Source organism: Lithobates pipiens, unplaced genomic scaffold, assembly GCF_037356315.1.
Source record: "Lithobates pipiens isolate NorthernLeopardFrog02 unplaced genomic scaffold, aLitPip1_a1.2 Scaffold_13, whole genome shotgun sequence".
In the NCBI taxonomy this organism is placed as follows: domain Eukaryota; kingdom Metazoa; phylum Chordata; class Amphibia; order Anura; family Ranidae; genus Lithobates; species Lithobates pipiens.
The window spans coordinates 224011929-224036322 of NW_027507718.1; the positions used below are offsets into that span (position 1 = coordinate 224011929).

General features: G+C 38.0%; 1 protein-coding gene across 1 annotated transcript in view; it reads right to left on the bottom strand.

Annotated features, from left to right (window-relative positions):
• Nucleotides 1-24394, bottom strand: part of LOC143974655 (fibrillin-2-like) — a 214387-nt gene that overhangs the window by 55289 nt on the left and 134704 nt on the right. The window contains exons 7-16 of the mRNA XM_077476264.1: nucleotides 22895-23092; nucleotides 14730-14855; nucleotides 12002-12127; nucleotides 5561-5713; nucleotides 4998-5180; nucleotides 3476-3619; nucleotides 2755-2874; nucleotides 2452-2577; nucleotides 2183-2305; nucleotides 144-419 (exon numbers count right to left, since the gene is read on the bottom strand). Coding sequence (XP_077332390.1) covers nucleotides 144-419; nucleotides 2183-2305; nucleotides 2452-2577; nucleotides 2755-2874; nucleotides 3476-3619; nucleotides 4998-5180; nucleotides 5561-5713; nucleotides 12002-12127; nucleotides 14730-14855; nucleotides 22895-23092 — 1575 coding nt within the window. The remainder of the gene's footprint in view (nucleotides 1-143; nucleotides 420-2182; nucleotides 2306-2451; nucleotides 2578-2754; nucleotides 2875-3475; nucleotides 3620-4997; nucleotides 5181-5560; nucleotides 5714-12001; nucleotides 12128-14729; nucleotides 14856-22894; nucleotides 23093-24394) is intronic.

The window sequence follows — 24394 nt, forward strand, 5'->3', positions numbered from 1 at the left end:
ATTATAGAACAAGTCCAGTCTAATGTGGCTAACTAGCACCATCTATACCATGACCTGCATAAATGAGAACCTTCACAGACAAAGCAGAAAAATACAATTGAGTTATTGGTTACAGAATGGCTAAAAGAATAACATATACATACCAGCATTTTTGGCAGGACAAGGCTGACAGGGCTCTCCAAATCCATGGTCAGGGTTAGCACAGCAGCATTCAGATTTGGTGACAGCGCCAGGGAAGGGGCGGGCACAGGTGCCCTTTTTAATACCTCCATAGCAGGTACTTCGCATATGGGTATCCACACATACTCGGCCATCAATACCAATTGTCAGGCCACCGAGGCACTCACAACGGAAAGAACCCTCCGTGTTTATGCAGCGCCCATTCATGCAGATTCCTGGTGTTTGGCATTCATCCACATCTATAATAGAATAATAAAAGAAAAAACTTTTTAATGGTTCAAACATATGATGCAGATCAAACTGATTTTTGTAAAGGTGTACCACGGCTACGTCCAGAACAGGATGACAGTGAGAGAATACACTTTCATAACAAGACATAACATGTTTTATTGTTAGGACACCTGGGAGAAAATTCTCATAGATTGACACTTCTTTTAAATGTTTAGCAGTAGCACCTGGGTCAGAGCCAAGTTCCTATTTACTTTCTATTAAATTGGTCAAAACGAATCCACATAATCCTGCACGTACTCGCAGCCTTTCTAAAGTCCTCAGAAAAGTTAAACCTGCATTACTTGTATGAGTTGGAATTGCTATTTCCAATGCACAGCCTCACACTTCTCAGAAGAAGACCTATTCAACTGACACTCCTCTCTTCTGCAAGTTGAGCTTTCTATATTCAAATTTAAATACAAAAATACAGTGTGCCAAAACTAGGCTTATTTACAGCACACGCATTCACTGCTCTGCACAAGAACAAGAGACAAACACAAGCATATGACCATAAACTTTTAATTATTATTAACAACAAATAGGGGGGGACATTATCTATAGCTCAGACACCTGCAGATGAGATCATTTACATTAAGCATTAAATCAATATTTTGGGCAAAGTAATAATAGGTACAAGTCAATTTTTTGAAAAGCTAAAGCATAGAAATATACCGGTTTTGGTCACAGCATACATTTTATATTAGAACATAAACATTGTAATAACAGTACGATCATTTGCTATTTCTAACAATCGAATATTAGCTTAATTGAAAAATCTCCTTTCATGATGTGAGTCCTGCTTGTCTGCTGGCCATCTCTTTCTACAACTTACTTGATTTCCTGCATGCTTTGCAACTTCTCGTCTGCTGTTTACTTTCCATTTCTAAGGGCTACATTACTTATTCCTTGGCATCCTGCTGACTGCAAGCAGTGATTCTGCCTCCTGAAACTCCTCTTTTGTTTAGAGGGCAGGCACTGCACATTCAGTGACACAGTGGGATTGATTTACTAAAATCTGGTGCAGCTCTACAAAGAAACCAATCAGCTTCCAGTTTTTTTGTCAAAGCTTAATTGAACAAGCTGAAGTTAGAAGCTGATTGGCTACCATGCACAGCTTCACCAGATTTGGCACTCTCCAGTTTTAGTAAATCAACTCCGGTGGTACCTACTCACAGGGTAAATACTGGTCACAGAATTCAAGAAAGTAAATACGGATGATTTACTAAATGCGAATTAGCTGTTCATTTTGCAAGAATTTTTCTCCAGAGTTTAGTGAATGTGGTGAAATTTCACTTTGCCTAGAATACCCAATCACGTCCAATGAAAATAAAAAAACAAAACGAAACAAAACATTTTTGCTTGCACATGATTAGATAATGTAAGTCTCCACCCTTCACCTCAATCAATAACCTCTGGGGAAAATTCTCTTGCAAAGTGAACAGGCTATTTGGCTTTAGTAAATCAACCCTAATGCATGCAGATCAAAAGCAGTAGGCTAGAAATAATTGAAACATAATATGAAAAAGAATCTATGATTTTACATTTTGACCAGGGGTAAGCTTTATTAGGTAGTGGCGTCTTACTAAAACCACTACTTTGCAGCACTATATTACAAACAGCTCAGTCTGGTCAAATGAGGCAAAGAGAACAGCTTGTTTATAACAACAATTCATTCATATGAAAAGTAGGCAGTGATATACAGTATGTATATAACAGTATCTTTAGAACTTACCAACACAATAACGTCCATTTGGTGCCAGCACAAAGCCAGGTTTACAGATGCACTTAAAGCTGCCATCCTCATTTATACACATCCCATTCAGGCACATGTTTGTGGTTGCACACTCATCGTGATCTGTAAAAAAGATGACATTCAGTTGCTGGAGCACATAAAGTCCTAATCACATTATCTAATACAGTCTTACAATTTAGCCATAAAAAGATAACAGATTTCTGAGTAGGGTGTTCATATTGCAGCTTAGAAATCTTTGATCCACTCACCTACACAATTCTTTCCATCAGGAGTAGTCTCAAAGCCAGCATTACAGATACACTGGAAGCTGCCCTCTGTGTTCACACATCGTCCATTACGACACATCACTCCATTCATTATACATTCATCAATGTCTAAAAACATTAAGACAAGTTTAATCTTGCATGCTAAGTATATATCAGAAGAACTAAAACCATAAAATGATGCTGTGGTCCACCTACACGTTACATCTATAATGCCATTCAGTATGCAATATTACTTTTTGGATAAACCTGTCTGAATATAGATATAAAAAAATAGATGTTATATACCAATGCAAGCTTGTTTGGTGGGGTTGCTTTGGAACCCCTCGTGGCATCTGCAGTGGTATGATCCTTGTGTGTTCACACAGTCTCCGTGAATACATGGACTGCTTGCACATTCATCTACATCTGTAAATAACAAGATCTTGATGAAATATCTTAAGAGATTATACAATTGCTTTTAAACAAGGTTAACTATTGACCACTGCAGTAAACTTAACTTAACTTATGAAGAAATTAGTGATAGTAGAGAACAGAGAAGAGGTGGGGCAGTGGGACAGCAGAACAAATGGAGGCAAGAGCAGAGGCATGAGATGAATAAAAGGGGGTTGTGGGGGGGGGTGTAGATAAAAATAGAACATTGACAAAGGAAATGAGGAAGTGGGGCTGTGCAGGAGAGATAAAGAAGGGATTGGGTATTGAATATAATGGATAATTAAGGTATGAGGTCAAGATGATAGTGGATGATGGGGTATAGAGTAGGGAAGAGTTGAAAAAAATGGCAGCATGTCTTTGAATGATCAGTGCTGCATATGTGTTTATTTCATGTCAGTACCCAGAGACCATATTTCTAACAGGCATGTTATTTTTATTAACACCACAATAACTCAATAAGTCATGCAAGTGGATTGTCTTGAAATTGTCTTTTAGAAAGGCTGATGTAGACAGTATCTACATAAAAGTTTATCCTGATTTTCATGTGTCCGATGATGTCCAGTTTATGCCTTACCTATACATTCCAGTCGGGTGTCCTGTTTATAACCCATGTTGCACTCACACCGATAACTATTTGGTGTAGGGATGCAGCGTCCATTTTGGCACAAGTTGGTGAAGTGCTTGCAGATATCGCCTGTCTGATTTAATGTAGCAGTTCCTTACATGTAAAAAAGAAATACAACATTGTAAGCATTTACAGTGTTCTGTACTTTATTTAAACAGTACTGCAATGTTGTGTCTAAGATGATAACCAGTACTACTCATTAGATAACTAGTTAACTAGTTTAAGTCATTAACCATTAAGTCATTGTGACTTTTTTAATTCATACTACTCTATGGAAGATAGCATACCATTTCCATTGCTAAAATTGTTAGACCAGTGTGTCCCAGAGCGTGAAAAACCAGACATGCTTCAAGACAGGGCTTAACATTTAAAATATGGTTTGAATCAAGCCCGTATAAGACAATATTATTTAAATTCTAAAACTACAAGTCAGCTTGTACTAATGTGAGCATATTTTCTGTAGTTATAGTAAAAGGCCACTAGATGTTGCATTATGATTTAAAACACTGAGAAGCAATCCTGAAAACTGTGTGCTTTGTCAGTATTCATAATGATATGCTGAACCATAAGCTGGAAACTTGGTAATTTGATAGAATGCTCAAACCTTCAATTCCATTTTTTGTTGGAATCACAAACAATTGATACCATGAAAAATTTGAATCAACTCCAAAGAGATCAAAACTAATCTAATCAAACCTGGCAGAAACATCTATTTGCTTTTGACAACATTTTATAGCGTTTTCTTTTTCAATTCAGTCGTTCGATAGACTGTATTGAAGATGTCAATTTATTATCCAGTTTTGACTTCACGATTGACCAAATTATAGTGGTCGGTCTAATTAGTGAATTAGTGGGTTGTAACTTGCTTTGTTTCTCGCAAATATTTGTTACCATATGTGCACAGAAAGTGGTTCAAATTTACCTACATTGACTACATGTATGGGCAGCTTTACAGTGTGTACTGTATATGCATTGAATAGGGTACTGTACTAGAGACTATGGGGACTGAGAAGAAAGACTGTGCTGGCATGCAACAGTGTTTAGCAGGTACAGATAAAGGAAATAGCTTCCACATTGTACAAGGCGGTACATATATGCAGCACAGGTGCCATGCTAATTTGAGAGCTGCAAGATTACAGCTGTCACAGGGATACAAGACCGACAGTCTAGCTTAGAGCATTACTTCATTCTCTTGCTCATTTATTGTGATCACAGTAAGAAAAGCTAAAAAGTAAATGGGAATCCCTGGACAAAGAAGGTACAGTATAATCTAATTACCGAATGTAATTATTTGATAACTGTTCAATCATGCCATTTTCAGGCAATACAACATAAAATGCATTAAAAAGAAAATAATAAAAACTGAACACTAAGGAGGAATGAGTAGGAAGAAATTATATACCCCACTTATTGTTTGGTTGCTTAATGTTATCACAAAAAATTTAACACAGTTTTTTTATATGTTTCTTACCAATGTCAGTACCCACACTAGGTAAGCCATTTATTGTTCCTTGCCCATTGGGTCCAACTACAACTGGTCCAAATCCATTAGGTCCAAAACTTCCAGGTCCATTGCCACCAGGGCCAACAGGATAAACTCCTGGATGTGAAGGGCCTAATGGCAGGCTTTCAATGCAAAGTCTTCGATATTCATCTGTGGGCAAAGGAATAAAAATTAGTATCTTTACAAGATGTGAGAAAAAATGTCTAATAACAATATCCCTTGCTTTCTAGATTAGGTTTCTAAACATATCAAAGCAATAATGTTATGCGAGTGTAACTTTATTCTATCATTTAAAGCATAGTAACAACACACTTTGTGTTTTCTAGTGAGACATTATGCTATACACCCAAAGCACTCAACAATGTTCTTCCATGTATCTACAAATATGCATAGTTAGAAATATGATGATTTTGTGTAGTTTGAATATGCAGGCCACACTTCCAAAATAATGTCTATTAACAGTTTTAAGACTTATCAAACTATCAAGTTCTTGTGGCACAGGAACAAAGAGGAATACACTGAGTACTTACCAGACCCCCTGACTGGGCACATTTCTGGGGTTTGACCTATGGCCCAGCATCGCCCAGTATCACAGCAGCAATGTCCTTTTGTGTACTGGCCAGGAAGTTCCCCAGCACATCGGCCCCCAATTAAAGCAGAGAAACAGCTGCCAGTCCTCTGATCTGAAAATAAATACAGGAAATCACAAATAGGCAGCCAACTCAACTAGGTTTTAGAAGGAAATAAACTGGCAGGCAAAAAATGAATAATTTATAAACTGTACTGTACTTACTATGTTGTCTATATGAGGAATGTAAAATAAAGCTAAACAGAGTATGTTCTGTTATTCTTCAGAAAGAATGCAACAATACCCACACCCTGCAAATAGTCTCAATGGGCTCTGTTTGCAAAAGCAAAGTACAGGTCATATTTCCATTGATGTGTGTTCATTTTAATTCGATTTTTGAGATATTTTAACTATAATAGTCAGTTTACAAAATTCATTACGTGAATTATCACTTTTTAAAATGGTTTTGGTCATAACTAAGATGCAATGAGGTGTCTGCTGGGGGAGGAGAAAAAACAATTGTTTGAACTAGCTATAAAATAATACTTGGTGAGATATCTGTGTTCTGGTAACACTGACTAATTGCTGAGCCTGCAATTGTTGAGGCAAGGCATTTTTGATTCCACCCACTCTATGCTATGAAATATTGAGTAAGCTGCATTGCACAAGATGTAGTAACCAGAAGCTGTAGTTTCTCCGAAAAACACATTGGAGTTCCCTAGAAAATTAGATTAAAACCAAGCTTTTGGAAAAGAAAATGCAGTACCCATCACTGGTTAAAAAAAAAAAAAAAACAGCTCAGATTGCTATACTCACCCAACCTCTGGCTCTGCCACACAGACGTACCAAGCCATCCATGCTGTGCTGCTCCTCTTTTGGGGTGAATGACATCCAGTGTCATTCAACCCACTTCATGTGATCCCACGGCATCAAGGGCCCACCTCTCACCCCATACTCACTCACAGGAAAATGCTATTGGAATTGGTGCAACATTATTACATGACACTACTCTTTCCTTTCCTCCACCTCCTTTCCTCTTTTACACCATTTTAATCCCTGGTTAGGGGCATACAGCCTTGCCTCCAAAATAGCTGGTTAGTTGGATATGTATGGTAAAATACCTCTTTCAAGCTCTAGAAATGTTGGTGTGGTGCTCATATTTATCTACTTCTCTGGTCACTACAATGGAAATCAGTTGTGCTTTATTACAAGAAACAGAAATCATAACGTTCATGGCCATGCCATGGTCCACACTTACAATTTCATTTGTCTCCCTAATGGTTGTAAAGTTCTAATGGCAACCTTATTTGACAGTAGGAAGATGAGGAGACTGGGGAGGATCAACCAAAGCCTTGTGGTACCAGTTTCTTGGATTATAGCAACAGTGATTTTTTTTAAATATCAGGGCACTCTCTACACAATATGTGGCCAGGTTCCCTTGAAAGTTTATTTATGAATATAGTACTGTAGTTGTGGCAGCCAGGAGCTGAAAGCAATGACATTGGCTAAATAGGGTCTATAGGATGTGCTCTAAGAAACATTAGTCTAACAAGACTGCATTATAAATTAAATTCACAGATTCATAGATACAAGGACTAATATTATCATCATCATCTGCTGCATACTAGGGTATACATTTTTATTTTCTCTAGGAAAAAATGTTAGGTTTTAAAGAATTTAATAGGTGTATGGTATGCTGTCTTCATTGGCATGCCTTTGCTGCGCCTGCCACTGAGTTGTGGTATTCTGGGGAAAATGTTAACAGGGACCAGGTGTTTAAGAATGTAAAGAAGACTCTTAGTCAATTTAAAGTGTAAGTCCAGCCACAATTTAGGAGCCCGTATGAAACATGCTAAATTGACTGTTTCCATTGCTACCCATATCCAGTGTGCTATCCATATCCATACCCATATCCCACCCAATTTTAGGACACCCTTTAAAATATTTGGCCATTAATGGAAGATTGGTGTCCTTTTAACATGCTCGCTGTCCTCTTGCTATGGAGATATTAGTTCACAAAGAGACAACTTTCAGGCTAGTCCCTATATCTGTCTTCTTTGCTACTGCCAGTTGGTACGCAAGCTTACTCACTGTACTGATGCTTCCTAAAGCCCGACTCCAGCCATAGTTTCTTTAGCATTAAAGAGCATAGTAGTGGTTTACTTCTGCCGTTTAGTTATTTTGTAATGGCTTTCTTCATACATCCTAAAACATGGCCTTTAGTTGCAATTTGCAATCACATTACTCCCCCCACCCCAATCAGCGCTATAGATATGACAAACACCAGTAACTCATCTATCCAGCAGGTTAAAAGTGAGACTGGGAATAACTGAATATTTACATGGCACTCTACAACTTATTCAGCAATCCTCTGGGGACAAAACAGATCAGCTGGTTTAGATTCTTATACAGATCTTATGAAGGGCTTAGATTTTTTTACCCTTTTAAAAACATGCATTTTCACATAAGATTAAGGCCGGGTTCACACTATAGCGATGCGGGAACGCCGCGAATCCGCGGCGTTTACCCGCATCGCACACCTCCCGCCGGCAGTTCACACTGCCCTATGCGGACGGCTGGGAGTGTCAATGTTATGTTAATGACACCCCCAGATCCGTCGGCATATCGCAGTGCGATCTGCCGACTCGCACAGGAATCGGATCGCATGGTGTGAACCCCCATGCGATCCGATTCTGTTGCGGACCCAAAAAAGGGTCCCGTGCGAGTTTGCTGCGGGAGCGCTGCGAATTCAGCCATACTATCTGTATGGCTGAACTCGCATCGCTACGGAGATCGGATGTGATTTGCTGTGCGAATCACATCCAGATCTCCCCCCACAGCGGTGTGAACCGGGCCTTAATTAGAAAAAAAAAAATTCTTGGGTGAAAATTCTGTGAATCTGGGGTGAAGACTTTAATAAACCCCTTAGAGGTTTATTTATCAAAGTTTCCACCCAGATGCACTCGATTTTTACTCATTTTTAAATAAATGTGTAAAGTTTGGGGAATCTTGGGTGAACAAATTAATAAGAATCTGTTTTTACAATACACTTATGGGCATCGTTCTGTACACAAAAAGCCACATTTAGGACTCAGCGATCTGACTCTGTCTTTTCCTAACCAGCAGACATCAATTATTACACATTTACAAAAAGTAATCCTCGCCAAATCTGACTCTTCATTTTCTGTATTTTAACAATAAATTATTATGGGTAAAGGTCAGAACTAATCCTGCGCCCAACCGCTAAGAACATCGTTTAACTGCCAGAACAATGAAATGTGTTTTAAGTGTAATTGGAAATAATTGCAATGGGATTTTTTTCTTTTAATTGTTTCTTAGTCATACAAAAATGTACTAATCATATTTCTTATTTTTTTCTTTTGTGGTAAGTTATTCTGCTTTTAATTAATGTTGCTTTTCTTTTTTACAAAGGAGTATCAATGTATATATTTATATACCTATAAAAGCCTGGTCAAAATCTGGAAAATGTTGTGTTAAGCCCCTGTTTTGTTCAGAGGTGTCGGCTGCTGATCTTTGATGGCAATGCAACGTAAATCTATACGCATAATTTTCTGATCTTTTCTGTCTTATGTATAGATCAATGTGACATATTCAAATAAAATATGAGTGTAGTGAATACCAAGAGACTACATATAAAATTCTGTCACAATGGTACTCCCCCTGTTTTAGTGTCCATGTTTTCTTGGACACAGCCCTTTGAAGGCAATGCAGAGCCCAGGTCAGTACAATATTTCATACTTTTTGGGACTGTCCCAATATTCAGCCTTTTTGGCGACAAGTCTTGCAAATTGTTCACAAACTGACGTCTCCCTTTTTGACAACTCCACTGCAGTTCTTCTTAACTTAACTCCTATGTCCACTACTAAAGAAATTACTGAATGCTGCTAGGGCCTTCATCCCCAGTATGTAGAAAAAACAATCTCCACCTACCATCTCTTATTGGTTCACCAGAGTGAAGGACATCCAACACATAGAGCATTTGACTGCTGCTTTTAGAAACAACATAGAGGAGCACAACACGCAATGTCTTCATTGGTACTTGTTTCACTATTTAGATGACTACATATCATTTTTCCTGATCTACTAGTATTTTCTGCATTGGTTTTCGATTTTATGATCCGTCACCCCCACCATGGACCACCGCCCCTTCCATTCACTCTCTCATTCTGCTTCTTCCTCTACACCTCCATACATTTTTTTTTTCTTTTTCTTGCTCCTCTCTTTTCACATCCACCCTCTCCCCTCAGACACCCTAGGGTGTTACTTCCCATTTTCAAAAAATATTTTAAAATGCTTTCTGGTGTGCATTGATAACGTGGGTATGATTGCTCGCAGGCCATGTGTACAGGTTTTGAATCTTGTACTTCTGAAGTAATTTTTTATTGCAGAGCAATCTTCTATACACTCTTCTATTGTTTTATAAATTTGTGTTGCTGGTGATTTTTCTTCATGGCCAATTTGTACCCATTTATATTGTCTTGTCATGTTGGGTTATTTTGACACATACCAATAAATAAAGAATTACATTTTTTTTATATAAGAATAATTTAATGAGCACATATTTTGAGTTTTTTTTCTATAATTTATTTATTGAGATTTTCAGGTTTACAATAACATGACAAATCCAAAAGACCTGTCCCTTTAGTACAGGTCAGTGAACAGGAATATAACCATGAAAAGAGAGTAAAAAAAAACCCATGTGATGAGGTAACACGGGCCAAGGGCACTCATAGTTCCAGGCCTCACTTCTCTGATTGGATAAACAGGCTGCCTATATGGTAGGCTCCCCAACATTGCCTAAATAAGTCCCCTCAGGCACTGCCTGTCATACTTGTACAGCAAACTAGATCCCACGAACCAGGTAGAGAAAAAAAAGGGAAGGGGAGGAAGTACAGTAGAATCGTGGGAGGAAAGGGGGGGGGGGCGGGAAGCAAAGTCCTCCTATGGGTGGAGTAAGGCGGGGGAGGATTCTTTGTGATACTGAGTATCAAAATAAACATGCATCAGGGGAGGCTGTGGTGCTTCGATTCTAATTCCATATTTCCCCATTATTATGAGTTTGTATTGAGCACAGATTGCAGATTACAGATTTGGCCTATGCGACATGTGAAAGTCCATTCTCACCCACAGTCATCATGCATTGCACTGCTGAGCTAAACCATTTAAGTTGAAAAAGCCCTCAGGACCTAATAATATTAACGTGAACTGTGATGGAGTAAAGTGAAAAGATCATGAATACACTTTCAATATTCAATCATATGCGTTGGAAGTTTAAGCTTCTTCTTTCACCTGACACACACATCTACCACAAATGCATGATGTATAAGCACCCAGTAGGCTGTGATCTTTACTAACTAATCAAAGCACCAATATTTGGGTCAGTGTGTTACCTGGTGATTAATTTAAGTTTGTTCAATCATTCTATTGGTTTTAAAAGTCCAGACATATAACTGGTGCTCATCCAGCTCTCAAATGGTCTTTTGTGTACTACTTGGTATATGTGTATCTTTAAATATTTTATATATATATATATATATATATATATATATATATATATATATATATTCAACCTAGACAATAAAACAGTTGATCTGTCCAAGAGGGAAAATACTCTACAAGTTAAATAAAAATGTACACAAAATGATAAGCCATTAATATTCAAATTAACAAAGACATACAAATAATGTAAAAACAAATAGCAAAACACATAGAAGTATGGGCAGGATCTAATTCCTCCTCATCCAGGCTGGGAACCCAGTAGCTGTGGCGATAGAGAGGAGAGAAAGAGGGGTGCAAGGCAGCAGTATAGTGTATCAAGTGATTTTATTTGGATATAAAAACAAAAATTGATTTTATTGCACTCACAAGCACATGATCTGTATTGGCATGTCCCAGTGGAGAAGGTGTGTAGGCTCCAGGTTCTGGGAAGAGGTGGATGTTGCCTTTGGAACACGTATCCCCACCCTCCACAAGCTCTAGCACCAATATAATTTGTTTTTGTTTTTATTTCCAAATAAAATCACTTGCAATTACTGGCACCCCTCTCTGTCCACAGCTACTGGGTTTTAATAGTCTACTGGTGTAAGAGTATGTCAAATTATTTCCATGAATTTCAGTGCCATGTTTAAGAAAATATATGATTTGGCCAAAGCACAATCAGATAAATAGATTTGTATTATTTTTATTATGACAATAATAATAATTTTAATAGTAATAATAAGGGGCTTATATTTCCCAATTCAATGGCCCACAATTTCACACACTGGCAGTGTTCTGATTACCAGGCTTAAATGTAGCTTTACTTTAGCTATCCCCAGCACTAAGAGGAAATGAAAAATAAAAAGGTAGATGAAGAATGGGTTTTACCAATAGAACCACTTACCAATGCAGCGAGATCCATCAGGGCTTGTGGTAAATCCTCTAGGACAGATACAGACAAAGCTCCCAGCAGTATTCGTGCATTCCCCTCCATCACACACATTAGATATTGTACTGCACTCATCAATATCTGTAGGGAGAAGGGGTAAAATCATACTCTGAAATAGTCAAACTTACATCTACAACTTCATAATAAAAGGCATATGGCGGAGATCATGCACACAGTTCTGTACAATAGGATTCCTGCCAGAGTTTCACAAAGAAGTCAGTTTTATCCAAGGTATACCAATAGCAGAACATTTAATGGGCCCTCACTGGCAACAAAAGGGTTAGCAGTGAGATCAGACACTCAGACAAACCTTTGTGTGTAAGGCAGACGTGTTTTATGGTCGTCTAGCATGGATACCACCTTCTGTTTCCTAGATCAACCCAGCTCTGAATAGCAGCCAAAGTCATTAAGCCGTTCATAGGCTCTTCCCATCAAATGGGAAAAGCAGTTTTCAGTAGCCAGAACTGATGGTTATGTGGATTAGAGTGTAGGAAACAAGAGCAATGTCATATTATCTAAAAAAATAATTATGTTTGTCTTTATTGTAAAATTGCATAAAGGGCCACAAAGAGGAAACTGAAGTGTTATAGGATGCAAATATGGATGCCATTGGGAGGACTAGTATACAGTAATATACATCCTTTGCAGAATACACAAGTAACAGTAAGAATAGTTAAAGAGATGTGTTATGTTTACCATGTAAGTTGTGCAATGAATTAGAATGTATACTATTTTGGGATATTTTGGGGTATTTAGGTATTTGTAGAGGAAAATTTGTCAAACTTTTTAGGACCCCTGCCAGGCAATTAATTTCTATTCAGTGCAATTCTGTGAATGCTACTATATTTACCCATTTAAGATATGACCTTGATCCACAAGTACTTTTCTGAAAAGCAAGACAACTAGAAAATATGTATATTTAAATATGCTATTCTAGATAGTGAATACTAATTCTAGATTGTTATTTGATTAACTTCTATACTTTACATAGAAGTAGTATCAGTATAGTTTTATGCAGCTTCACTTATTTTTCGGAAAAATATGTCAATGTTACCTATTGATTGAACCAAATGTATTTTTATGTTTTCATTTATTACTCTTATGCCTGTGAGAAGGTCAAGCAATATTATCAAGCTAGCTTTAGGGACAACACCTTCAACTGACATGGAAACTGAACTCTATTTACATCTAAATTCTTGCAGCTAATGGAATAAACTACAACAATCAATTTACAGATTTTTTTTAGAAGTGAAGTATTTATCCCTAGCATAGCAGTTACAGAAGATTATATCCTTGAGAAAATAAGAATGAAAATCTGCATGCCGCAAGACATATTTAACGTGTAGCTTTACATTTTGTTTGGTTTCCACAGACTCTATGAATATGTCAGTAATCTAAATTCTTGGAGGTCAACTTGGGAAACTTAGGGGGCTGTCTTTTATGAGGTTTAACATTGATACCATCTAGATGACTGGAGATTACAGCCTTATTGTATATCTCACTTTATTGTAAACAATGATTTTATGGGATGATTTACTAAAGGGGCAGAAAATTATTATTATTATTATTATTATAATACAGGATTTATATAGCGCCAACAATTTTCACAGAACTTTACAAAATAAAGGGAGCATGTACGGTTACTATACAAACGATGCCTGCGTACTAAAAAAACAAGGTAGTGCTGTGCTATCTCTAATGCAAGCTTGCGTGTTAGAAAAATATATAATCATTTCATCTACACGTTCAAACATCTTGTTTAGTTTACAAGTCTTGGCAAGTTGTCCTGTCAATAACTATGTGAACAGACAATAGGAATATCAGTAATAGAGTTACTGTTGACAGTCAAATTGAGCAGACATTGGTTGATACTATCCTTTGGCACAATTACTGAATGGCTACATCTGTAGCCAATTTTTAGATATTTTGAAAGAAACACATAACAGTTCTACTACAGACTGATGAGGAGACTATTGGACGTGTTCACTCGAATCATTGCCAGACAAGATTTGTTAGGTGAAGCCATATGAATTGCCAATCACTATATTTACTGATGAAATTCCTCACCTTACAATAAATAGAATGGGGAAGGGGGTGAGTGTAGGGGGAATCAGGTTCACAGATAAGTTACAGCTTATTGTAGTGAACTAGCTAATTATGTTTTTCTCAATTTATCCAAGTCCCTGAGGTTTCTTAGTATGATCAGAAGTTTTGACAACAGCCTAACAGGGGCCATCTACTGACTCCACATGTCATTAATATAGAAACAAATCTCATATCATTTGTGATCATTTTCAAGTATAGTAGTACAGTTGCAATACCCCCTTTGGGTGGATTTCTAAATTATAGAATACATTCATCATGTCATGTACCCAACTCTCATGAGAGGTGTTCAAGTTCAGATTGCAACCAGTAACATATGGTTAGTATAAGAATCAAACATATTCTATTTCCAGAATTGAATCTAAATAAACTCTTCAAAGTTATGTGTAGAATATCTTCATTAGAAGACTTTCTTTGTAAAGTTTCTAATATACATCAAAACAACTATATGTTGTATACCAATTGACAGACCGCTAAAACCACATAGTGCTGCAATGTGCAAGAGGAAAACTACCATAACAGTAAACCCTATAAAGAAGAGTGTCAACAGTCTATTCACACCACACATCACTTATTTCACCTTCACACTTCTGGGAGGTCTCGCTCTGTTTGTGTCCAGCTGGGCATTTACACTCATAGGAACCTACTGTGTTAATGCAGTTACCACCCTGGCACAGACCAGGTATGGCTTGACATTCATCAACATCTGCAAAAAAAAAAATTGAGACTTTTTTAATCTTATGTTTTCATGTCAATAGTTATTTCAAGATAAGGAAAAAGTAACACTATTTTAACAAGTGAGAGGAAAGCATGGTGCATAGTTCTCCTTTTTGCAGTTTTTTTTAGTAAAGCAATTTTAAATACTGAGAAAAAACTCATGTTATACATTTGTTCAGTACTCAAGTATTACCTTATGCCTGTCCATGCTCTTGAACAAGCCATTAAGCCTAGTGGGAATTGTTCACATTGTGCTTGCTGGCATGTGGGCGATGTGGAAAACTGAAGACAGCTGTGTCTACAGTTCTTCACATCAGCAATCATAATCTAAACATTTTCCATCGGGCGCAATGCTGAATGTTGTGCCTACGTGAACATTCCACAGTCAGCTGCAGATAACTGTATACAAATGTAGAAGAACCCGTGCCAAATAAAATGGGCAAAATGAAATGATTAAAAACCTGATGAAAAAAAAATATTTGCTGTGTTTATTACTTATTGGCCTTTAATGTAATGTTTGGATTTACCAAATTTATGGAGTTATACTAAATGGCCAAAAGTTTGTGTAAACCTGAACATCACACCTATATGAGCTTGTTGGACACTCCATTTCAAACCCATTAAAATCAAATCCCCCCACATGAACACACGCACACTTTTTGTGGCTTTAACAACCTCTACTCTTCTGGGAAGACTTTCCACAATATTCTGGAATTGTTTCTGCGGGAATCTATTCCCATTCAGTCAAAGGATAATTTTGAGTTCAGGTACTAATTTTTGTAGAAGGTCTGATTTGCAGTTGGCATTCTAATCATCCCAAAGATGCTTAAAGTGCTCTGTGCGGGTAACTTAAGTTCTTCCACAGTAAACATGTCAAACCATGTCTTTATGGACCTGGATTTGTGAATAGTAGCATTCCTGTTGGGACAGAAAAAGGCCTTCCCCAAACTGTTGCCAGAAGTTTGGAAGTCTGAAAATGTCTAAAATGTCATTAACAGTACCCTTCACTTAAAATATTATAGGGGTTCCCACATAAGTTTTGGTCATATAGTGAATATTTAAAAATATTGCCATAAATAGGATGTTGAGGAAAGGTGACAGTTTCACTAATCTTGGGGTACACTATTACTGAGCTACAATGTAATTAATAATAGTAACGTTTGCTAAGTGGTCCTCTTATAAAAAAAGTATGTATTAGATATATTAGATAAAATATTAGATAAAAGGTGGAGTTATGTTATTATTTAACAATAACAAATAATAATATATTATCATAAAATCGATACTGAGGTAACGTGATCAGGTATTCCAACCTTGGGCAGAGCTTCTACTAAATTGCTGATGAAACTTGCAAGTCCAATCAAAATTAACTCAGCTCACAATAACAGAAACAAATAAATATTAAAGTCACCTGACCTTTAAAAATGAATGCATTTAAAAAGAATACCAGGCAGTACTATTTTGCAAAGCCTTGGAGGATTTGCTAGTTATATGGTTTCTGTAAAGGAACAGAGTGCACACTCAATCGCACTGAGACACAGGTCTGAAGCAAGCAGCCTTCCAAGGAAGTCAAGAACGTAACTCGCAATGCAGAAAATAAAGCAAAGAATAATTAAAAATTAAGGCACTATAGTTTTCCTTCCAAGGATGCAATAGTAAAATCTCTACACAGGATCTGAGTATAGGCACATTTGGAACAGTTGAATATAACCAGATGTGGAGAACAGCAGCAGGATTAAGCTATGGATTACAAACTCCATCAAACATATGCTGCTTGGTGTACAAAGGCCTCTCTGTTCCCCCCAAAAAACGAACCGCATTGTTGTCCGAGGTTTCAGGGTATGCAACCCTAAAATGCAATAGAAAATACCTTGTGTGGATTTGGCATTTCTACCTGTCATGTCATGCATGCTTCTCTGTGCTGGGTGTCCAACCACAGGCCTCCCCACCACCAGCACCACCTCAGGAACATCATTATTGTCAATTCAGCACAACAGTAACAACAACTCAGAAAAGGTCTTGATTGACAGTTACCACCTGGCTGTGACCCACCCTCCATGTGTCCCTGATAGGCAATGATGTTACTAATACTGACTTACATCACCAAGTCAGAAAACCAGGCCTCTGACCATGAACACCCTCACCAATGAAACATCTAGGAAGAGACACGTTGCACCTTTTCTTAACAAGGTTAATAACTAAGTCTTATCTAACAAATATCTAACAAAAATAATTATATTTAGACTGTCAAATAATGGGATCTTTAATGTGGGGGCTAATCACTTGCACTATATAACATTTTCTAGAAAGGCCTTTTTTAGGCCACACATACATTAAAGTAGAAGTCCACCCTAACATTAGACATGTGCATGAGGAAAAAAATGTGTTTTGTTTCGATCATTAAATCAATTTATTTAGTTTAGTTTAATTCTGTTGATTTGTTAAATTCGTATTCGGAATTAGTTTTAGGTCTTTTTCACATTTTCTTTGAATTTACCGTTTTTTTTATACGAAGTGTTCGAATCAAAAACTTTGATTTTTTTTTTGAATGTGGCAAAGTGAACAAACAAAAGAAAAATCTTCATCAAATGATTATGTTGACTCTTTAACCACTTGCCGACCAGCGCACGACGATGTACGTCGACAGAATGGCACGGGCAGGCAAATGGGCGTACATGTATGTCCCTTTAAATTTGCCGCCCTGCCATCGGGAGCGCGCCGCCGGCGGTGCGCTCCCGCGCTGGTCGGGACCCCCATGAGTCCAGTCGCGGGACCCGCGGACTCGATCGCCGCGGGCATCCCCGCGATCGTCTCACGGAGCGGCCAAATGAAGAAATGCCGTTGTAAACAGAATTTCTACATTCTGCCTAGCAACTAGTGACGCTGATCTCTGCTCCATGTGATTGGAGCAGAGATCAGTGTTCACTAAATGAAAGCCCACCCCCCCCACAGTTAGTAACACACCCCTAGGAACACTTAACCCCTACACTGCCACCCACTGGTTAACCCCTTCACTGCCAGTGTCATTTACACAGGAATCACTGCATTTATATAGCAGTGAATACTGTATAAATGACAATGGTCCCAAAAATGTGTCAAAAATGTCCGATGGGTCCCCCACAATGTCGCAGTCACAATAAAAATCGCTGATCGCCGCCATTACTAGTAAAAAAAATAATAAAAAATTATTAATAAAAATGCTATAAAACTATCCCTATTTTGTAAACGCTATAACGTTTGCGAAACCAATCAATAATCGCTTATTGCGATTTTTTTTACCAAAAATATGTAGAAGAATATGTATCGGCCTAAACTGAGGGAAAAAAAGGTTTTTTAATATATTTTTGGGGGATATTTATTATAACAAAAAGTTAAAAATAATGCGTTTTTTTCAAAATTGTCGCTCTATTTTTGTTTATAGCTCAGAAAATAAAAACCGCAGGGGTGATCAAATACCACCAAAAGAAAGCTCTATTTGTGGGAAAAAAAGGACGTCAATTGTGTTTGGGAACCACGTCGCACGACCGCGCAATTGTCAGTTAAAGCGATGCAGTGCCGAATCGCAAAAAGTGGTCTGGTTTTTGACCAGCAAATTGGTCCGGTCTGAAAGTGGTTAAATCACCTTTGGCTTAACTAAAACCGCATCATTTCGAAATGGTACTCTAATAACACACACAGTCTTTCAGCAATAAGTGTACACTTAGAATTCAACTGGAGTTTGATGTAAAATTCAATTCAAATTTCAGTCCGAATTTCCGAAATTCTGACAAATTTAGTTTTCTTTTTCGGAGCATTCAGTAAAATTTGTTTATAATGTAATTTGGGTATTCGGATATATCCGAATCTCCGAATAACTAAAAATGTGTCTGAATATTAATTCGGAATGAATCAAACTGCACATGTCTACCTAACAATAAGATCCCAGCATCTACAGATATCCACGATCTAACACTAACCTATCTAACACTGTAAAGAAGAAATCAGTATACATACCTTTTCTAAAGCTGATCTGATCAGATGCCACGCTGAGCTGTCATCTGCGGCTTTGCTGTGGAGGTGGGTGCAGAGGGCACATCTGACAACAGAAGCCCCATAATAACTCTATGGGTGACGTGAATCTCCATTCATTTCACAGCCGTTGTTGGCTGTGTCCTTTGCAGAGCTTCCGGCCGCTGGAAACCGGATCAGATCAGTTTAAAAAAAGGTATTTATTCTGATTTCTTCTTTACAGGCTAGATAGGTTACCATGGATATCTGTAGATGCAGCGAAAACTCATGGGATGCCTGTCGCCCAAAAGAAGTACAAGAGCTTGTCACCCACCAAATTGCGGTAAAATCACACCGCAATTGGGCTACCATTAGAAGTCACAGGGAACGCACATGCGTCCCGCGATTTGCCGCTATTTCGAATCATGGGCGGCATCGCGGCCAATCCCGCCCGCAATTCAGAATGCAAAGATCTGAATGGAGCCTTAAGGTTATACTTAGATGCATGTGTAAGCCACACCTGCTGGATGAATATATAATTTATAAAAAAAGGCTTTAATTACTATAACAAGTAGTATAGTAGTTCACCCGCTGGCTGCAAATTGTGAGTGTTGCATGTTCAGTATTTCAGAGGATTTATTTTGGTTTGAAAGGTATTGCAACCCAATACTTTAGTGGAAATACTAATATTTAGATACTTTAGTGGGAATTATAATAATTGGAAACATCAACATTTTCAACAGAACCATTTCTGTGTCCACCCCCTAGCCAAATGGCACTAACTTAGTGATGTTCTCCAGTCAGCCCAACAGCACTGTCCCTGTCCTGAAGCTATCCTCAAATTAACAGTCACCAAGCACGATGTAAAGCAGTGATGTCCTCCAGCAGCATTGCCTCAATCCCCGATGCCACCCCAAAGTCAACACGCACCAAGCAAATAGAACACAGTGATGTCCTCCGACAGCAGTGCTCAATTCCTGATGCCATCCGTGGTCAAGGCTAACCAAGCAAGATGCAACACAGAGATGTCTTCTAGAGGTTGACAAAGTGGAGCCTTTGTCTGAGGCAAGCACATCACTAATATTAAATATATAGCATGTGTGAACTGTCTTATTTGTTGTTATAGGATTCTGTATGACCATAACTTGCAGTCTGCTGCATATACAGTATAATGCCCTGTACACACGGTCGGACATTCCGACAACAAAATCTGTCGGATTTTGGCCCAAACTTGTCTGGCATACACACGGTCGCACATAGTTGTTGGAAAATCCGATCGTATGACGGGACTATAAAGAGGGCAGTAGCCAATAGCTTTCGTCTCGTAATTTATTCTGAGCATGTGTGGCACTTTGTCTGTGGGAATTGTCTACACACTATCGGAATTTAAATGATTGGATTTTGTTGACGGAAAATTTTAGATCCTGCTCTCAAACTTTGTATGTCGGAAATTCCGACAGAAAAAGTCAGATGGAGCCCACACACGATCGGATTTTCCGACAACAAGATCTGATCGCACATTTTCCGTCGGAAAGACCGACTGTGTGTACAGGACATTAGCCTATTGGCAGTACATTCTTAGCGACATTTCCTTGACCAATAAGTGAGTATGTCATTTTCCTGTCAGTTGTTTCTTTGCCCATGACCAAACCAACATCAGTTTTTTCTTGGATTAACATTGTGAATTAATTAATGTGGTATGGTTGTTATAACTTGGTGCTCATAAATGTGTAAAGATTTAGCATATAGGACGTATAGGGAGGACAACTTTTTGGGCTCTTGCAATTGAACAGATGACACCCCATGACTTGCTACTACTGCCTCAATTGCTTTTTCAGATTGCAAACCTTTCTGCCTTGCCAAATGTAATAGCTGCTATGTCTGAGTATATTACTAAACCACATCACTTAGTAATTCTGCCTGCCCATACCAAACTGCATGGAATAAAAAAAAAAAAGCTAGACCCCCAAATGCCGGAAGACATAATTGCTAACAAATGGCTGTTTTCATTCTGATTGAAAGTGTTTCTGACCCACTCTGACTGGAATGCCCACTTGTGAATTGCAAATATGTAAACTTGTAAAACAATTTTGGCAGCAGCAGACCCTTTAGCATAAACATAAAGGGGCCTGTGAAGCAGGAAGAGCTGTGACAATGTTTCTGCATCAAAAATCAGGACACACTTGAATGCTCTGCAAACAGTAAAACACAATGGCGCCAAAAAAGACTGCACATGTCTTCACACAAAACATTTCACTGCAGTTTAAAGCAGAATAAACTATGTTTTATAGATTAATCTATATGATGAATGTTTTTACATACCAGGAGAATTCTTTCACATGATAATGATGACATTATAGAGCAAAAAGAAGAAAATTCTGCTTTGCAGAAAGGTCCATAGAGATTGCATAGACCTCTCAACATTAATCTGTACCTGAACACTATCAGTACTATTCAGCATGGGTACGCCCAAAGGGAATTTTCTGTTACATTGTTACTTTAATCTGGTCACAAACCACCTACAAACATAATACTTTAAGTAAGTAGTCAAATATTTTATGTTGAAATTCTCTTTTTCAGGTGGTAAATTCCTTAACTCTAATGGCTTTATGTATCGACATGTTATTACTAAGAACTGGAGTAATTTTATTTTCTCCATAGCCATAAAAGTTTAAAGGCCAACCATATATTGGCTGGAAAAAATGGTGCCTTTATTATTTTTTTGCAAAAGAGCCTTCAAAGCATTGCAACCGCAGATCCATAAATATGGATGTAACATGTAACATGGTAAAAAAAAAAAGGTGGAGCTAGCCATAAAATCTGATTATTCAGAAATATGCACAGCTCTTAATGAGAGCACATTAATTAAGGCCATGGGTGTGGTAAACATATTACTTTGCTTAGCAGACTCATAGATTAATGCAAGTCAAACACATTAATATGCAGTAAGATTTTTTAACATGCTTCACCACAAACAAGCCTTTATGGATATGCCTGGTTCATAAGGTCCATAGATTTAAGCTGAATTTCTTTCTTTTTTGGAGGGTAAAGCAAAAATGCCATTTGGTTAGCTGGCCCTCATCATTGTGATGCATTAAACACATCATTCTACCAGCAGTTTAATGTAGTTAGACCAATGAAAAGCTCTTTCTGACTTTCCATCATGAGTTACTACACTTTGCACATTTTTTTGGCATCAGAGCCAAAGACTTTCAACCTGTTCTTTCTCCATGCAGAGCAATTACCACTACTGGAGTCTATATAATTGGCTTCTGTTTATGACTTTAGTATTTACGCATGACTGTTTTAGGAAATGTAGTCCGTACAATGCTCTCTACTCTGAAAATACTACAATATATGGCAATACTATATGCATTATTTCCATTATACTTTTACCTCATTCTAGTTTTATAGATTACTTGGTTTCTTTCTGGCCTTGCAAAGACTACATACAGAGCCTCTAAGCTACCTCCTATGGGTTAACTGGAAAGACTGAGGGATTTTAGGTGCAGTCCCACAGAGTCTAACATCCATTCCAAGCTTGTGATTATTGACCGGTTCCTGCTACCCAGTAGGTGCGGGAAGGAGAACTCTAAACAAAACTCAATTTACCTTGATTAGTACAGCAATTAGCTACATATTTTTCCAAGGCATCCTAAATGTCTGAAATTTCACATGGATCCGCTTAACTTTACAAAAGAATGGGAATGTCCCCACTCTGTTCAGCCAAAAATAGTTAACCCATCTGTTACTATTATGCATGTCTATATTTTTCTGGCAACCTCAGTTACTTTCACATAACTTTTTCAATCACCCTTGGAAAGTCCATGGTAAAAGGGTTTGTAACTTGCAAAAACATATGTTACAACTACCTAGCATGTGGTAAACCTTAACGGTCTCATTTAAATTAGGCATTTCAAAGATCAGGAAAAAATCAGACAACTAAGAAGAATTACACCGAACAGAAATGAACAGTACTATGCAATAAGTGGTAGACAGTGGATCTTATATGTAGTCTTATATAGTTGTATAAGTATTTACCTTGGCAGGCTCCGGTTCGAATATTTGGAATGAATCCTCTGCGGCATGGGTGGGGTTGAGCAGGGCACATTTCACATGGGTGACCCCAGGCACGGCCAATGGTGGCACAACACAATGTCTTTGTACACACAATACCACTGAGCTGGCCTTGGCACATCTGGTTGCTGATTTGTGTGAAGCAAGGCCCAGTTCGGTAATCTAAGAGAACAAAAACATAGTTATGGCAAGCCAAAGAAAACAAAATCCCAACCACACACATTATTAAGCAGTCACCTGTTTTAAAAGTTCACACAGATGGAATAGTGGTAACATTGATTACTACAACAAATGTTAATATTCAGCAACCTACAGTATTTCTGAAACCATTAAAATACACTTGTCATGGCAGGAATATGTGGGCTGCTATTGTTGTCTCCTCCTGAAAAGGCTAGTTTCTTAGATAAACAAATGGAAGTTAGAAAACATTTGGAATTATTTATCCCTATACTTTTCCAGGTCAATTCTCCCTTAAAGGAAACTATCATCAACCCCTTAATGACACCTCCCGACAGCCCTTTAAGTAGGGTTTAATGACCGGGAGACAGCACAGCTTCTTTATTATGTGACCACTGTGATAACAGCAGTAACATGATTGGGAGCCTATCCCACTGGCACCCAATCAGAAGCTATAACCAAGAGCTTTCAGTAAAAGCTCAGTGTGCTGGGAGTGCACAGTGAGCCCATTCGCAGTACACATGGGTGCATGTGTGTGGTGGCTGGGTGTTAAAGCTTGCCTTTCTTGGCACTGCATATATGCGTTACGCTGTCAGCAAGAGGTTACACATGCTAACAATTTACCCCTAATGTTTGAGATCCTCTGATGCCTCAATGTAAATGCCATTACTTAAATTATGAATAAGATTATAACATTAAAATAAAAGATATAATTACATATATGAAACACCTGGATTTAGCACATGACATTTACTGAAAAATATGCTTAAAGTGTATATACACCCTGGAACAAAAATTATTTTTATTTTTATTATTACTATTATTATACAGGATTTATACCATGCCAACAGTTTTCTCAGCACTTTACAACAGAGGCAGGGACAGACAGTACAGTTACAATACAATGCCATATAGGAGGAATTAGAGGGCCCTGCTCATTAGAGCTTACAATATAAAGGGTAGGGGGGGGGGGGGGGGGTCAAGTGATTCAATTGATAAAAAAGGTAATAACTAAGGGGATAGGCGGATGAAAAAGATAAAACTACAGTTGTTGGGACAGACTTCTCTGAAGAGAAGGGTTTTCAGGGATCGCCCAAAAGTGGACAGAGTTGGAGATAGTCGAGGATGGGAGAGGCTGGGAGAGGCTCGAGAAGTCCTGGAGGACAGCATGGGGTGAGGTGACATATTGTAATATATTGTACTATATGTATGAAGGAGCAGCAATGTCACTCAAAGGGGGGTTGGCTCTTTAATCCATGAAAAAATTACCAGGGAGGCTGACATTTC